Source organism: Oncorhynchus tshawytscha, linkage group LG02, assembly GCF_018296145.1.
Source record: "Oncorhynchus tshawytscha isolate Ot180627B linkage group LG02, Otsh_v2.0, whole genome shotgun sequence".
Lineage (NCBI taxonomy): Eukaryota > Metazoa > Chordata > Actinopteri > Salmoniformes > Salmonidae > Oncorhynchus > Oncorhynchus tshawytscha.
Window position 1 is genome coordinate 19,476,148 of NC_056430.1, and position 17,005 is coordinate 19,493,152.

The following is a 17,005-nucleotide window of genomic DNA, read 5'->3' on the forward strand; positions in this document are numbered from 1 at the left end:
TAGATGTAGATTTATTCAATTGTATGCATGAGGATATCAGAGGAAGGGATTGTGTGGGATCGTGGCACTAGAGGTAATTGCTGTCATTACTGCTGTCAAGCTCCAGTCATGCCTTATGCTACTGGTGATATGAGAAACATGCTGGTCCAATGGCCTGGATGAAGAGGGCTTTTACTGGAGTCTTATGGAGCTGGTCGGGGAACTGGGACAGAGCCAGAATAAGCCTACTCTGGGAGCCTGTAGTGTAGCCACTGGCAGTTGGGCCTGTACATTGACAATCATTCTCTTTCTCTTCGTCTCTTATCTTCAGGTTTCTGGACTACCTGTCTGACCTGTGTGTGTCCATGAACAAGTCCATCCCAGTGACTCAGGAGCTAATCTGTAACGCCGTGCTGGACCCTTCCAACGCAGACATCCTCATCGAGACGAAGTATACCCCCCTATATATGATGATTTTGTTTTACCCTAGCACTGAAAACATGAGCGTGGGTGTGTGCATGTGTTTGAACATTGATCTGATGCTTTCTAATTAGACTGGCTCAATTGCTGTTCATTAGTAAAGCTGTCGATTTATGGAAACAAAACACAGATGTGTTGTTTCAGTATTCATTATTTTCTGCAGTTTCTTTGTTGACTGTCTGTTTTATTTGCCGCCGACCAGGCTAGTGCTGTCGCGCTTTGAGATTGAGGCTGTAACAATTGAGGAGGCTCCTGTGGAAACAGAGGAGGACGAAGAAGAGGTGTGGCTCTTCTGGAGGGACAACCTCAAGGAGATCAGGAGCAAGAGTGTCAGAGAGCTGGCCCAGGATGCCAAGGAGGGCCAGAAGGAGGACCAGGAGGTGGTCAGCTATTACAGGTCAGGGATCAGGGCCTTACAGGGTTCACAATGCGTTTGGGTTGGATAGTTAGTGTTATGACAGTATGTAGAAGCATATGCACCAGTAATTTGATTGTCTATGTGTAGGTCTGCTTTCAGACTAGGGCCCTGACCAGATGTTAAAGTATGTTCCTCTCATTCCTGCAGGTACCAGCTGAACCTGTTTGCGCGGATGTGTCTGGACCGTCAGTACCTGGCCATCAATAAGATCTCTGGCCAGCTGGACGTGGACCTGATCCTGCGCTGCATGTCTGACGAGGACCTGCCCTACGACCTGCGCGCCTCCTTCTGCCGCATGATGCTGCACATGCACGTGGACCGCGACCCCCAGGAACAGGTCACCCCCGTCAAGTACGCCCGCCTCTGGTCTGAGATTCCCTCCAAGATCGCCATCGGGGAGTGAGTGGGGTTGATGAACGTGTTATTAGAGTCCTTTCAGAGATATTCTACATTACCTGAGCTCATCTACAGGCTACCCTTTACACAAGAATATTCTCTCCCTTTCTAAGCTACGACAATGATGGGACAACCAGAGATGAGATCAAGGAGAGGTTCTGCCTGACCATGGAGTTTGTGGAGAACTACCTGATGTCTGTGGTGTCTCAGAACATCCCCTTCGACGACAGAGAGAAAAACAAGCTCACCTTCGAGGTAGGTTTCCCTGGAAACAGCATGATGTCAACCAGACAACTTTACTTTGAGGTAGGAATGCATAATGTATATGTGAAGAATGTACTCCCCTCCTTTTTCTCTCTTATCTATGAAGGTAGTTAACCTGGCAAGGAACCTCATTTACTTTGGCTTCTACAACTTCAGTGACCTGCTGCGACTGACTAAGATCTTACTGAACATCCTGGACTGTGTTCATGTCAGCACCATATACCCCGTCACCAAGCTAGAGAAGGGAGAGGAAAAACAAGGTGAACAGCACACTGCTGCCTGTCTGTTACCCTTCTGTCAATTGGTATTGGATGTTACTGATGTACTGTAATTGAGGCGCACTATCTCTCTCTCACTCTTTCTCAATACACCTCCCTTCTATGATGAATCATGGTGGAGTTGATAAGGTTTGGTTAATGTGTTGTCTGTGAGTAAGTGCCCCATTTCAATTCTGAGGTGTGTGTGTGTGTGTGTGCGTCCACAGGCAGTAATGTGATGAAGTCTATCCACGGGGTGGGGGAGCTTATGACCCAGGTGGTCCTCAGAGGTGGGGGTTTCCTACCCGTCACCCCCACCCACCGGCCGGAGGAGGGCGTGGTCAAGACCCAGACGGAGCCGGAGAGGGAGGACATCATGGTGATGGACACTAAGCTCAAGATCATCGAGATCCTCCAGGTAACTCCTGCCCTTTTCATATGGCTTCTCATGTAGATTGTCTGATAATTGTATCCAATTATCATGGCTTTGATTTCCCATAGTATCAAATAAAATTGTATACAAAATCTACAACATATTTTTATCTGTATGATTATTCTTAGTGGGGAGCTTGAAAGCCTAAATTGTGCGTTCTGTTTCTGTCCACTAGTTCATTCTGAATGTGCGGCTGGACTACAGGATCTCCTGCCTACTCTGTATCTTCAAGCGGGAGTTTGATGAGAGTAACCCTCAGAGTGATGGCACACCATCTAGTGCTAGTCAGGATGGAAATAATATGACAGGTCAGCATACTGACAGCCAGAGCCGTGTCCTTTGTTGTTACTGCTTTTACCCTCAAGCTACTGACCCTACAGACATACCAGATGTTCATTTTCAGAATGATTAAATGAATGTATGGTGTTGATGGTTTCTGAAGGGAAGTATGGCCTTCAAAGGGCTTCACAATAATGTAAATGCTTCATTTTTTTTTAGGGGCTCTAGATTTTGAGAACATTGAGGAGCAGGCAGAGGCGATCTTTGGAGGAAGGTAAACCCTCTCATTTTAAATCTTGATACAATGGAATGCAGTATCCGTTTCCATAATTACACTGTATTAACACTGGCGTAGGTCTTATGAAAGTGTCCCCAGTGTCTGAGCCTGGTGTGTTGTCCTGCAGTGAGGAGAACACCCCTCTGGACCTGGATGACCATGGAGGGAGAACCTTCCTGAGGGTGCTGCTACACCTCACCATGCATGACTATCCTCCCCTGGTGTCTGGGGCCCTCCACCTGCTCTTCAGACACTTCAGCCAGAGACAAGAGGTCCTCATGGCCTTCAAACAGGTAGACCACCGCCCAAACCCATAGGCTCCACAGCCACAAGAACACACAGGTGCTCTGTATCATTGCTCCTCACACCCATCAATAATCTTATCTTTAGTTAGAAAGTCATTTTATGAATTAGCAGCAGTTGTTGGGTTAAAAGGCGCTTGAAGGCCTAGCTTGCTGTGAATATTCAACGCCCAGGGGGCGGGGCACAATTGGCCCAGCGTCATTAGGGTTTGGCCAGGGTAGTACGTCATTGTAAATAAGAATTTGTTCTTAAATGACTTGCCTAGTTAAATTAAGGTTAAATAAAAAATCAATACAATTAAGTCTACATTCAGGTATATGTCTTCCTCTTAGGTCCAGCTCTTGGTAACCAGCCAAGATGTGGACAACTACAAGCAGATCAAGTCAGACCTGGACCAGCTGCGCTCCATTGTAGAAAAGTCTGAGCTGTGGGTTTACAAGAGGCAGGGGGATGATGACGGAGGGGACGGACCCTCAGAGTCCGACCATAAAAATAAGGTATTGTTTCAACTGAACTAATGGTTACTGTACATCATCTGAAGGCTTTCGCTGAATGCTTCACATGAATATGAACAAGCTCTCATTCTAACTCTGTCCATGTGCAGGGGGATTCAGGCAGCTCAGACAAAAAGAAGACGGAAACCACCAGCAGTTATAATTACAGGGTTATGAAAGAGGTACAGTCTTCTTAATTTTCTCTCATTGTTCAATCACACACTGTAAGGAGTCACATCAGATATGTATGAGGTAGTCAGTTTCTGAGCCCCTTCTCTCTTCCCCTCTGTTCAGATCCTGCTGCGGCTCAGTAAGCTGTGTGTCCAGGAGGGAGCGTCAGGGAAGAAGAGTAAGAAGCAGCAACAGAGACTACTGAGGAACATGGGAGCCCACGGTGTGGTGCTGGAGCTACTGCAGATCCCCTATGAGAAGGTACTAAAAGATAGGATGGGCCAGACCTATACTCTCATCACCTCATGCTTTAGAGAGACTAAAAAGGCATAAAAGCATGAAGCAAGCACATAGACTTGTACAATTACGAGGTCAACAATGACATTTGTGGAAGGTTTGAATGATAGCTCCAGCTCTTGGGTTGTGTGTCTGTCTGTACTTGTGATGAACACTTTAGGGTGAGGACGTCCGCATGCAAGAGATCATGAAGCTGGCCCATGAGTTCCTCCAGAACTTCTGTGCAGGGAACCAGCAGAACCAGATCCTGCTGCACAAGCACATTAACCTGTTCCTCAACCCAGGGGTGAGTGGACTCCTGGGGTAAGGGTTGGCGCTGGGCTGGGAAGAACCAGTGGTACTCCATCATTCCAATGCCAATAAAGCAGCTAGTTTAATGCTTATCTTTCTCTTCAGATTCTGGAGGCAATCACCATGCAACACATCTTCATGAATAACTTCCAGCTGTGCAGTGAAATCAACGAGCGTGTGGTGCAGCACTTTGTCCATTGCACCGAGACGCATGGCCGCCATGTACAGTACCTCAAATTCCTGCAGACCATTGTCAAGGCTGAGAACAAGTTCATCAAGAAGTGTCAGGACACCGTCATGGCTGAGGTGGGGCAGGATAATTGCAGTGCACACATGATTATAATGCAAATGAAACACACTATGCATTTCTGTAATATAAACCAGCAATACTGGTTATACCATACTATATGGTGTGTCAGTAGAAGCTGATAAGAACAGTATGTCTGTCTTCCTCCCGTTAAGCTGGTGAACTCAGGCGAGGACGTGCTGGTGTTCTACAACGACCGTGCATCCTTCCAGACTCTGGTCACGATGATGCGGTCGGAACGGGACCGTATGGATGAGAACAGTGCTCTGAGGTACCACATCCACCTGGTAGAGCTGCTGGCCGTCTGCACCGAGGGAAAAAATGTTTACACAGAGATCAAGTGCAATTCTCTGCTGCCTCTGGATGACATAGTGAGGGTGGTCACCCATGAGGACTGCATCCCTGAGGTGAGTGAATGTCGGTTGGGCCAACAGGCAAGCGGGGTAGACCGCTGGAAAGATATGATGAGCCCTATTTGTATATTGTGGAACTCATCTGAACAGATGCTTCTTGAAGCAAGTTAGGCTAAAGTATAATTATTTGGCTCTTGAGAATAATGATGTACTGTACCTAGGTAACTCTAAAGTTGTTAAAGGTCAACTGTCTCTTAGAACCAACTTTTCTGGTTTTAAACAGTCTATGTGGCATCAATATGAGTCAGAAACATAAATTCTAGTGTCAAAATTGACTACAAAGTGTAAATAGGATAGTTTTGGTCATAAAGTCAGTCTCGTCCAAAACAGAGTTTTGTAAGTGAGTTAGTCATGACCTAATGGATGGTTTTGGTATGGAAGCAGCTGTGCTGATTGCGCTCTATCAGCTGTCCAATCATCCATCCAATCATAGCAGCCAGAACCTCCAGACAGTGTGACAGACCTGCCCATTATACAGCGCCTCAGACTATTTTACATAAGAAAGCACATCGCCAATATTATATTGAAATAACCCTTGGCCCTAAGCCCTTTATGAAGTGGCCACTTGCTGATGTGTTTGATAGCGTCTATCACTCGAGTGTACCCGTTTTTTGGGAAAAATTTGAATTGAGATGATCAGAGCACACTTGTATCCCAACTGCAACTTGTCAATATTCCAAAAACCCAGGCATTCGCGAGCATCTTGTGTCTCCCCGCAATCTGTTTTTGTAACATGATTCTCTATAAGCACTGCCAGACAGACGCGCACTCTGATAATAGATAGTGAGAAAGTTGTAAAAAACTAAATGGCACCGAAACACACACTTTGCCTCTCCCCAGTGACTTGATAAGCTGATTGTGGCCTGATAAGCTGATTGTGGCCTGTTACAGTAGCTACTACTTGCTAGCTTCATTGACAATCAGAGTTGAAACTTAGCTAGCTACCAAGTGATTTTGGGAACTGATAAACAGTGTGTAGCTTGTGCTTTATTTATCATCGTATGACAGCTTGCAGATAATGTTATAGACTTGTTATTGTTCTCAGAAATCAGTCCTGAGCTCGTAGCTAGACTTTCCCGACTTGATAGACTGTACGGAGTGCACTGACTAATTTTCCATGCTATTTTTTTACGTGAGAAATGCTGCACCAAACACCTAAATTAGACCTCTGCAAAAAGTCTACATTTAATTTCAGATTTCTTGATTTATCTTAGATTAATTCTGACTATTTTAACAAAGTGACTATTTTGAAGAAGTGGCTATGTTGTTGCTACGGTGACTCAGGAGGGACAAACAACAGTACCTGCCAGGGTATGATTAAGCAATAAGGCCCGAGGGGGTGTGGATACAGCCCTTAGCCGTGGTATATTGGCCATATACCACAAATCCCAGAGGTGCCTTATTGCTATTATAAACTGATTACCAACATAATTAGAACAGTAAAAATCTATGTTTTGTCATATCTGTGGTATGCATACCCCTGGTATACCACGGCTGTCATCCAATCAGCATTCAGGGCTCGAACCACCAGTTAATATGCAAACATTACAGACCCATATCAACCCACACAACCAAGACGGCTCTCATTTGGGTCCTGCTTGGCTTCAGTTCTATAGCATTTCTTAATGAGCAATCTTCAAAACGAGGCCAAATCACAAAGTGCCGTCACCCTTTAATTCCGACCTTCCTCTCTAGGTGAAGATAGCCTACATCAACTTCCTGAATCACTGCTACGTGGACACAGAGGTGGAGATGAAGGAGATCTACACCAGCAACCACATGTGGAAGCTCTTTGAGAACTTCCTGGTGGACATATGCAGGGTAAATAAACACACATCACATCTGTTCCATATCTTATGGCTTGTCAACAGACATGCAGGGGACATGTTACTGATAGCTTGTTGATAGTTAAGCGTTCTACAGGGAGACTCTCCAAATAAAGTGTTATGGTTTCAAAATTCCGGTAACTTTCCCAAAATTCTCAGGTTTTCCAGAAATCACAAGAGCCTAACCCTCCCCTAACCCCGGCCAAACCCTCCCCTAACCCCGGCCAAACCCTCCCCTAACCCCGGCCAAACCCTCCCCTAACCCGGCCAAACCCTCCCCTAACCCTGGCCAAAGCCTCCCCTAACTCGGACAAGGCTGGACCATTTGTGCGCTGCCCTATGGGACTTCCGATCACAGTCGATTGTGATACAGCCCGGGATCGATCCCGGGTCTGTAGTGACCCCTCTAGCACTGTGATGCAGTGGCTTAGACCACTGAGGATGCACATGAAATTGTATTTGTCACATGTGCCGAATACAACAGAATACAACCTTACCGTGAAATGCTTACTTACAAACCCTTAATCAACAATGCAGAGTTGTAAAATTGTAAGAAAAATGTCTAAATTATTATGTCTGAACACAATAAAATAACAATAATGAAGCTACCGGTACCAAGTCAATGTATAGGGGTACGGGGTAGTCGAGGTAATTGAGGTAATATGTACATGTAGGTAAGGGTAAAGTGACTATTCATAGATAATAAACAGAGAGTAGCAGCAGCGTGTGTGAAGGAATGTGTGTGTGTGGCGTCCATATGAATGTATGTTTGTGTGTTGGAGTGCCAGTGTAGTATGTCTGATTGTGTGGTTACAGTCCAATGACCGTACATCGAGCCTGTGTAAGACAGTCAGTGCAACAAATAAGAATAAAATAAGCGGGTCAATGCCAATATTCCGTTCAGCAGTCTCATGGGTTGGGGGTAGAAGCTGTTAAGCCTTTTGGTCCCAGGCTTGGCGCTCCAGTACTGCTTGCTGTGCGGTAGCAGATAAAACCATCTATGACTTGTGTGACTAGATTCATTGAAGTGTTTTAAGGGAGGAAGTGTGATCCAGTGAATGCTCACCCATTACCCACTGTCTGATGAGTCAACCTTGTATATCTGTGTCTGCTGTCTGTAGGTGTGCAACAACACCAGTGACAGGAAGCATGCAGACACGGTTCTGGAGGGTTACGTGACAGAGACGGTCATGAGCATCGTCACCACATTCTTCAGCTCGCCCTTCTCTGACCAGAGCACCAGTCTGCAGGTAACCATGACTGCAAAACAACACCATTTAAATAACCACCATAACACACAACATGTTACAATCCAAGCAGTTGAATGGTGGATATTCTGAGCTGTCGGATGAGATCTGGTATCAATCATTTTCTGTTGATAGTGATCTGTGTTAACTTATTGTTTTATAAAGGGCATTCATGAACATTATCCCCAAAGGCCCACACACTTACATTTATCATGTAACATATTACATTTCTTCAAATAGGTGGCGCGTCAAGTGTATGTAAGTATGGGTAAATGTCCAGCTGTGGTTAGTTTCCTGTCCCCTGGGTGTGTTCCTTACCAGCAGTCCTAGACTAGCAATAGATTTCATATGGAACTGAGTCAGCACCTTCCAAGAACCCTTTACAAATGCTGGCATCTTGAGAATCCTCCCCCGAGTTCCTTCCCAGATCTTTGTTTCGCAAGATGCCATCACTGCTGGGATGTGGTTGCAAACAGCAAGTAGAGAATGGTCAATCACTCTGTGGTCTACTGTAGCCTAAAGAGGTTGGGAGGTGTGCCGTGTGAGGGAGTAGCCCATTGCTTTTCTTGGAAGACTTGTCCACTTTATTCTGGCTTTTCCTACCACTTGTGGTGTAGGCTAGTAATACCAATGCAAGATTAGCTTGTAAGGAATTGCGTTTCCTGTTTTGCAGGAATAGTTTCACTCCCATTAGACTTTATTAGGTTTTGTTTTTCTCATCGTCATTTTCTCACCCTTAAAAGCTCCCTCCTCCATCCACCATCCCACATCCCAGGACACTTACAGTAATATGCGTGTACACAATTTATGTGAAGCACCTAATGATGATATTCATTCCCTTCTATCCCATGACAGGCAAGCATTCTGGGAAAGATGACCGAGGTATATGTTGTGCTGTAGGTTTGTGTGCAGCTTGCTTACAGGGTGTTGTTAGTTCCTGATGGTAGTGGTGATACTGTATGTATTAGACATTGGTACAGCAGAACTGGTTGATACCTCAAATCAAATCAAATCAAATTTTATTTGTCACATACACATGGTTAGCAGATGTTAATGCGAGTGTAGCGAAATGCATGTGCTTCTAGTTCCGACAATGCAGTAATAACGAGCAAGTAATCTAACTAACAATTCCAAAAAAAACTACTGTCATACACAGTGTAAGGGGATAAAGAATATGTACATAAGGATATATGAATGAGTGATGGTACAGAGCAGCATAGGCAAGATACAGTTAGTTAAAGTGGCTAGTTAAAGTTAAAGTGGCTAGTGATACATGTATTACATAAGGATGCAGTCGATGATATAGAGTACAGTATCAACGTATGCATATGAGATGAACAATGTAGGGTAAGTAACATTATATAAGGTAGCATTGTTTAAAGTGGCTAGTGATATATTTACATCATTTCCCATCAATTCCCATGATTAAAGTGGCTGGAGTAGAGTCAGTGTCATTGACAGTGTGTTGGCAGTAGCCACTCAATGTTAGTGGTGGCTGTTTAACAGTCTGATGGCCTTGAGATAGAAGCTGTTTTTCAGTCTCTCGGTCCCAGCTTTGATGCACCTGTACTGACCTCGCCTTCTGGATGGCAGCGGGGTGAACAGGCAGTGGCTCGGGTGGTTGATGTCCTTGATGATCTTTATGGCCTTCCTGTAGCATCGGGTGGTGTAGGTGTCCTGGAGGGCAGGTAGTTTGCCCCCGGTGATGCGTTGTGCAGACCTCACTACCCTCTGGAGAGCCTTACGGTTGAGGGCGGTGCAGTTGCCATACCAGGCGGTGATACAGCCCGCCAGGATGCTCTCGATTGTGCATCTGTAGAAGTTTGTGAGTGCTTTTGGTGACAAGCCGAATTTCTTCAGCCTCCTGAGGTTGAAGAGGCGCTGCTGCGCCTTCCTCACGATGCTGTCTGTGTGAGTGGACCAATTCAGTTTGTCTGTGATGTGTATGCCGAGGAACTTAAAACTTGCTACCCTCTCCACTACTGTTCCATCGATGTGGATGGGGGTGTTCCCTCTGCTGTTTCCTGAAGTCCACAATCATCTCCTTAGTTTTGTTGACGTTGAGTGTGTGGTTATTTTCCTGACACCACACTCCGAGGGCCCTCACCTCCTCCCTGTAGGCCGTCTCGTCGTTGTTGGTAATCAAGCCTACCACTGTTGTGTCGTCCGCAAACTTGATGATTGAGTTGGAGGCGTGCATGGCCACGCAGTCGTGGGTGAACAGGGAGTACAGGAGAGGGCTCAGAACGCACCCTTGTGGGGCCCCAGTGTTGAGGATCAGCGGGAGGAGATGTTGTTGCCTACCCTCACCACCTGGGGGCGGCCCGTCAGGAAGTCCAGTACCCAGTTGCACAGGGCGGGGTCGAGACCCAGGGTCTCGAGCTTGATGACGAGCTTGGAGGGTACTATGGTGTTGAATGCCGAGCTGTAGTCGATGAACAGCATTCTCACATAGGTATTCCTCTTGTCCAGATGGGTTAGGGCAGTGTGCAGTGTGGTTGAGATTGCATCGTCTGTCGACCTATTTGGGCGGTAAGCAAATTGGAGTGGGTCAAGGGTGTCAGGTAGGGTGGAGGTGATATGGTCCTTGACTAGTCTCTCAAAGCACTTCATGATGACGGATGTGAGTGCTACGGGGCGGTAGTCGTTTAGCTCAGTTACCTTAGCTTTCTTGGGAACAGGAACAATGGTGGCCCTCTTGAAGCATGTGGGAACAGCAGACTGGTATAGGGATTGATTGAATATGTCCGTAAACACACCGGCCAGCTGGTCTGCGCATGCTCTGAGGGCGCGGCTGGGGATGCCGTCTGGGCCTGCAGCCTTGCGAGGGTTAACACGTTTAAATGTCTTACTCACTTCGGCTGCAGTGAAGGAGAGACCGCATGTTTCCGTTGCAGGCCGTGTCAGTGGCACTGTATTGTCCTCAAAGCGGGCAAAAAGTTATTTAGTCTGCCTGGGAGCAAGACATCCTGGTCCGTGACTGGGCTGGGTTTCTTCCTGTAGTCCGTGATTGACTGTAGACCCTGCCACATACCTCTTGTGTCTGAGCCGTTGAATTGAGATTCTACTTTGTCTCTGTACTGGCGCTTAGCTTGTTTGATAGCCTTGCGGAGGGAATAGCTGCACTGTTTGTATTCAGCCATGTTACCAGACACCTTGCCCTGATTAAAAGCAGTGGTTCGTGCCTTCAGTTTCACACGAATGCTGCCATCAATCCACGGTTTCTGGTTAGGGAATGTTTTAATCGTTGCTATGGGAACGACATCTTCAACGCACGTTCTAATGAACTCGCACACCGTATCAGCGTATTCGTCAATGTTGTTGTCTGACGCAATACGAAACATCTCCCAGTCCACGTGATGGAAGCAGTCTTGGAGTGTGGAGTCAGCTTGGTCGGACCAGCGTTGGACAGACCTCAGCGTGGGAGCTTCTTGTTTTAGTTTCTGTCTGTAGGCAGGGATCAACAAAATGGAGTCGTGGTCCGCTTTTCCGAAAGGGGGCGGGGCGGGGCCTTATATGCGTCGCGGAAGTTAGAGTAACAATGATCCAGGGTCTTTCCACCCCTGGTTGCGCAATCGATATGCTGATAAAATTTAGGGAGACTTGTTTTCAGATTAGCCTTGTTAAAATCCCCAGCTACAATGAATGCAGCCTCCGGATAAATCGTTTCCAGTTTGCAGAGAGTTAAATAAAGTTCGTTCAGAGCCATCGATGTGTCTGCTTGGGGGGGGATATATACGGCTGTGATTATAATCGAAGAGAATTCTCTTGGTAGATAATGCGGTCTACATTTGATTGTGAGGAATTCTAAATCAGGTGAACAGAAGGATTTGAGTTCCTGTATGTTTCTTTCATCACACCATGTCACGTTGGCCATAAGACATACGCCCCCGCCCTGAACTGATTCTGGTGATAACCAACAGGCATACCAGAAGTGATAGACCATCTTATCTACTGTAGGTGTATAATATAGCACATCTACAGCACATACGGTTAAAGATTCTAGGATTCTACGGGCAAACAGGAGAAAACGCTTTGAAACAGAAAACATAAATTAGCATTCAGGTAATACCTTGTCAGTTTCAAACTTTTCTCTGGTTTCTCACTGCAGAACATGACCAGTTTGTGTCTGAGAGCACCCTATGGTCTGAGATAAACCACAAAAGCCTTTGTTGATCACCACTGGGGATTTTAACTTTGGTTACTGTGTAGCTTCTGACTCATCTTTTGACATCTTCTCTCCTCTCATATCTCCTCTACTTTCTTCCTGTCTGTTTCTATCGGCTCTCTCTCTCTCTTTCTCTTTTTTTCTCTCTCCCTCAGACTCGCCAGCCGGTGTTCGTTCAGCTCCTTCAGGGGGTGTTTAGAGTGTTCCACTGTAATTGGCTCACCCCCACACAGAAGGCCTCAGTTGAAGCCTGTATTAAGGTGCTGTCTGATGTGGGTAAGATACCTGCACTTGCCTCCACCTGTTTCCCAAACACTGTCTTGATAAAGTCTGAGAAATAAATCCAATGAGCTCATTTTGTCTATCTACTACAATATATATATATATATATATATATATATATATATATATATATATATATATATATATATATGTGTATTTCAACATCTTTTGTTAAACGAGCTATTGTTAAACGAGCTCCCCTCTTAAGTTTGCATCCTACTGTTTCATTGCACACAGCCAAGAGTAGAGCCATTGCCATCCCTGTGGACCTGGACAGCCAGGTGAACAACCTGTTTGTCAAGTCCAACAATGTGGTCACCAAGTCCATCCTGAGCTGGAGGCTCTCTGCTAAGAATGCCCCCAGGAGGGACTCCAACGCCACCACGTCGGTCAGCTACAGGAACATAATAGAGAGGCTACAGGTGAGACTTCATAATGACCATGTCCATCACCTACAGGAACATCATAGTGAGGCTACAGGTGAGACTTCATTCTAACCACGTTTAAGCTACAGGAACATCATAGAGGCTACAGGTGAGACTTCATACTGACCATGTCCGTCAGCTACAGGAACATCATAGAGGGACTACAGGTGAGACTCTGGAATATATTGAGGAGTTAACATTTACTGTAGCTTTGCATCTACCAGTGGGTTCAAGCCTAGTTCTGACAACATTTGATATGGGTAATCAGGGAATCAGTTTCATTATGATTTTGAATTCAATAACATCCTGCTTCTGTTGTTGGGAAAATTAGCCATGACTTCAGGTGCTGAGGTTTTGGAAGTCCTGGTCAATTGGCCAATCCATTCTCAGAAATGGAATGCATGGAAGTGCAATAGTAAAGGAAAGATTTGTAATTCCCAAGAAAGTTAATACAGAGTTTGTTACAATTTCTTTTCAGCCAACATACTGAGGATACTAGCAGACCATATTGCCACTCCTATTTGCCCTATTTTCAATTTAAGCCTAGTAGAAAGTATGTGCCCTCAGGGTTGGCGGAAAGAAAATGTAATTCAGCTACCTAAGAATAGTAAAGTCCCCTATACTGGCTCAAATAGCCGACCAATTAGCCTGTTACCAACCCTCAGTAAACTTTTGGAAAAAATTGTCTTTGACCAGATACAATGCTATTTAAAGTGAACAAATTGACAACAAACTTTCAGCATGCTTATAGAAAAGGACATTCAACAAGAACAGCACTTACACAAATGACTGATGATTGGCTGAGAGAAATTGCCTATAAAAAGATTGTGGGGGCTGTTTTGTTAGACTTCAGTGTTGCTTTTGCCATTATTGATCAGAGTCTGCTGCTGGCAAAACATATGTTATGGCTTTACACCCCCTGCTATATTGTGGATGAAGAGTTACTTGTCTAACAGAACACATAGTGTGTTCTTTAATGGAAGGCTCTCCAACATAATCCTGGTAGAATCAGGAATTCCCCAAGGCAGCTGTCTAGGCAATTTAAGTTTTTCAGTCTTTTCTAATGAATTGCCGCTGGCTTTGAATAAAGCCAGAGTGTCTATGTATGCGGATGACTCAACACTATACATGTTAGCTACTACAGCGACTGAAATGACTGCAACACTTAACAAAAAGTTGCAGTAGTTTCAGAGTGGGTGCAAAGGAATTTGTTAGTCCTAAATATTTCTAATACTAAAGGCATTGTATTTTTGACAAATCATTCACGAAACCCTAAACCTCAACTAAATCTTGTAATAAATAATGTGGAAATTGAGCAAGTTAAGGTGACTAAACTGCTTGGAGTTACCCTGGATTGTAAACTGGCATGGTCAAACATATTGATACAACAGTAGCTAAGATGGGGAGAAGTCTGTCCATAATAAATATTTGTTCTACCTTCTTAACAGCACTATTAACAATGCAGGTCCTACAGGCCTTAGTTTTGTCGCACCTGAACTACTGTTCAGTTGTGCCACAAAAAAGGACTTTGGAAAATGGCAATTGGTTCAGAACGTGGCAAAACTGCTGTTCCTTGGATGTACACAGAGAGCTAATATTAATAACATGCATGTCAATCTCTCCTGGCTGAAAGTGGAGGAGAGATAGCCTTCATCACTACTTTTATTTATGAGAGGTACATGTTGAATGCACTGAGCTGTATGTTTGAGCTACTGGCACACAGCTCGGACATCCATGCATGCCCCACAAGACGTGCCACAAGAGGTCTCTTCACAGTCCCCAAGTCCAGAACAGACTATGGGAGGCACACAGTACTACATAGAGCCATGACTACATGGAACTCTATTCCACATCAAGTAACTCATGCAAGCAGTACAATTTGATTTTAAAAAAACCAGATAAATGGAACAGTGGGGGCTGTGAAGCAACACAAACAGGCACAGACACATGCATACACGACAAAATACGCACTTTACACACATGTACACAAGGATTTTGTTCTGTAGATATGTGGGAGTTGTGGAGTAGGGACCTGAGGGCACACAGTGTGTTGTGAAATCTGTGAATGTATTGTAACGTGTATAAATTTATATAAACTGCCTTAATTTTGCTGGACCCCAGGAAGAGTAGCTCTGCCTTGGCAGCCATTGTTTTTGGTAAACAATGGTTTACTTCTGCTTTTATATGTTTGTCGAGTGAGCAGTCTGAGACAACAAGGTCACAATGTTGACCAGCATTGTTTTTCAGTTTTGTCAGCTTCCCTGTTGGGGCAGGACTTCAACAGTAGGGGCTGGCACCCAGGCACCAAACTCATAGAGACAGTTAGGTTGGGATCAGACCTACCCCTGATCTAACACTCAGTGTGCCAATGCCCTGAGTTTACCTGTGCCCTGTCTGTGTCCTATCTCTGTTTCTGCTAAGCCTCAAACCGTGCCTGTCCTCTTCTCTGCTTTGTGTTGTAGGACATAGTGTCAGCCCTGGAGGACCGTCTGCATCCCCTGGTCCAGGCTGAGCTGTCTGTCCTGGTGGACGTGCTGCATCGCCCTGAGCTGCTGTTCCCTGAGAACACAGACGCCCGCAGGAAATGTGAGAGCGGCGGCTTCATCTCCAAGTGAGACTCCAGTACCCACAAACCACGGCAAGCCACCCACATCCCTGACAAGTTTGCAAACAATCGACACGCCTCTTGCCATGTCCAGTGATGGACCATAGTCTGCAATTTTCTTTGAAATTCTGCAATTTCTTCCAAGCATTCGTAAACCAAATAAGGGTTAGTCCACTAGGAAATTACCTAGCTGTGGTTTGACTGGAAAGTCTGTACAGTCTCATGATACTGTCTCAGTGTTCAGGAATGCATGGTGTTAACCTGATCTGAGCTCTTTCATACTGTACCTGTTGTACTGTAACTAGAGTTGGGACACATTTTCCCTGTAAGTCTACACAGTAACTGAATTCATCATTGTGCAGGGCGTCCCGCTCCAAACAGGCTAAGTACGGAAGTGACCCAGGGCTTTGTTTTCACATGTCCTACCCTGAGCCTACTGGAGCTCTGGCTCCGTAAAGGGCCGCAGGGAGGGGAAATTCATATGTGGAGGAGCACGTGAGACACCACCAGTTCACACTGATTCAGGAAACTGACTTACGGTACAAAGGCAATACAGTACAGTACTAGCCTCAATGTGTAGAATACAATGGGACCTTTATGGAAAGCCTGTATGCCAGAAGAGATTGGGTCTACTGATTCATTGAAGCTTCAGCACTTGACTCATATACAGGATTGGTAATTTGGATTGAAAGGCTCCTAATCATGAATACAGTAAAACGCAGAACCTGATTGACTGCTCTAAGACCCACGTGAGGACAAATCTCTACCCAAACATTTACAGCCAATAACAAATTAAGCCAATCAATTACGATTATGCCAAGAAGACATTTACCCTCATCTCTAAACTACAAGATTAACAGTAATTACTGTAGTAGAATCTCTCTGAAATCAGGGTATATTTTAGTTGTTGTGGTATGCAGTTCTGTACAGTGCAGTATGTGTGATCCACCTGCCCCTGACCTCTGACCTCTGCCCAGGCTCATCAAACACACCAAGCAGCTGCTGGAGGAGAACGAGGAGCGGCTGTGTATCAAGGTGCTGCAGACTCTGAGGGAGATGATGACCAAAGACCGTGGCTATGGGGAGAAGGTAGCTACCTACACTAAAATGGCCCTCTTCACCACCTCACAATACTCATCTGGTTCTCTCTACGCTGGGATTTATCATGAGAGGAAACAGAGTTACTAGGAGGCCTGGTATTCTGTAGGTCTTTACAGAGGTCAGTGCAGAGGTCAGGGTTTAAGAGCAAATATGGAGTTGGAGGTTCAGTTTTCCTCTGCTGACCTGTGCCCTCCCCAAGATACTGGGTGTACTCAGGTCTGTGATTGGATGGGATGAGTCTTTTGGCTTGGTTTATAACCTACAGTAGCAGTTGCCCTTCTGCAGGAATAGG

General features: G+C 45.3%; 1 protein-coding gene across 11 annotated transcripts in view; it reads left to right on the plus strand.

Moving 5' to 3' along the window:
• LOC112220132 (inositol 1,4,5-trisphosphate receptor type 1-like) overlaps positions 1-17,005 on the plus strand; it is a 143,713-nt gene that overhangs the window by 46,812 nt on the left and 79,896 nt on the right. For all 11 annotated transcript variants that reach the window (XM_042331591.1, XM_042331592.1, XM_042331595.1 and 8 more), the window contains 21 exons: positions 311-430; positions 662-856; positions 1,025-1,276; positions 1,387-1,528; positions 1,644-1,797; positions 2,022-2,212; positions 2,403-2,535; positions 2,726-2,780; positions 2,911-3,076; positions 3,419-3,583; positions 3,691-3,762; positions 3,875-4,012; positions 4,209-4,334; positions 4,445-4,645; positions 4,802-5,053; positions 6,755-6,880; positions 8,007-8,135; positions 12,456-12,576; positions 12,820-13,004; positions 15,470-15,618; positions 16,590-16,701. In XM_042331591.1, coding sequence (XP_042187525.1) covers positions 311-430; positions 662-856; positions 1,025-1,276; positions 1,387-1,528; positions 1,644-1,797; positions 2,022-2,212; positions 2,403-2,535; positions 2,726-2,780; positions 2,911-3,076; positions 3,419-3,583; positions 3,691-3,762; positions 3,875-4,012; positions 4,209-4,334; positions 4,445-4,645; positions 4,802-5,053; positions 6,755-6,880; positions 8,007-8,135; positions 12,456-12,576; positions 12,820-13,004; positions 15,470-15,618; positions 16,590-16,701 — 3,184 coding nt within the window. The remainder of the gene's footprint in view (positions 1-310; positions 431-661; positions 857-1,024; positions 1,277-1,386; positions 1,529-1,643; positions 1,798-2,021; positions 2,213-2,402; positions 2,536-2,725; positions 2,781-2,910; positions 3,077-3,418; positions 3,584-3,690; positions 3,763-3,874; positions 4,013-4,208; positions 4,335-4,444; positions 4,646-4,801; positions 5,054-6,754; positions 6,881-8,006; positions 8,136-12,455; positions 12,577-12,819; positions 13,005-15,469; positions 15,619-16,589; positions 16,702-17,005) is intronic.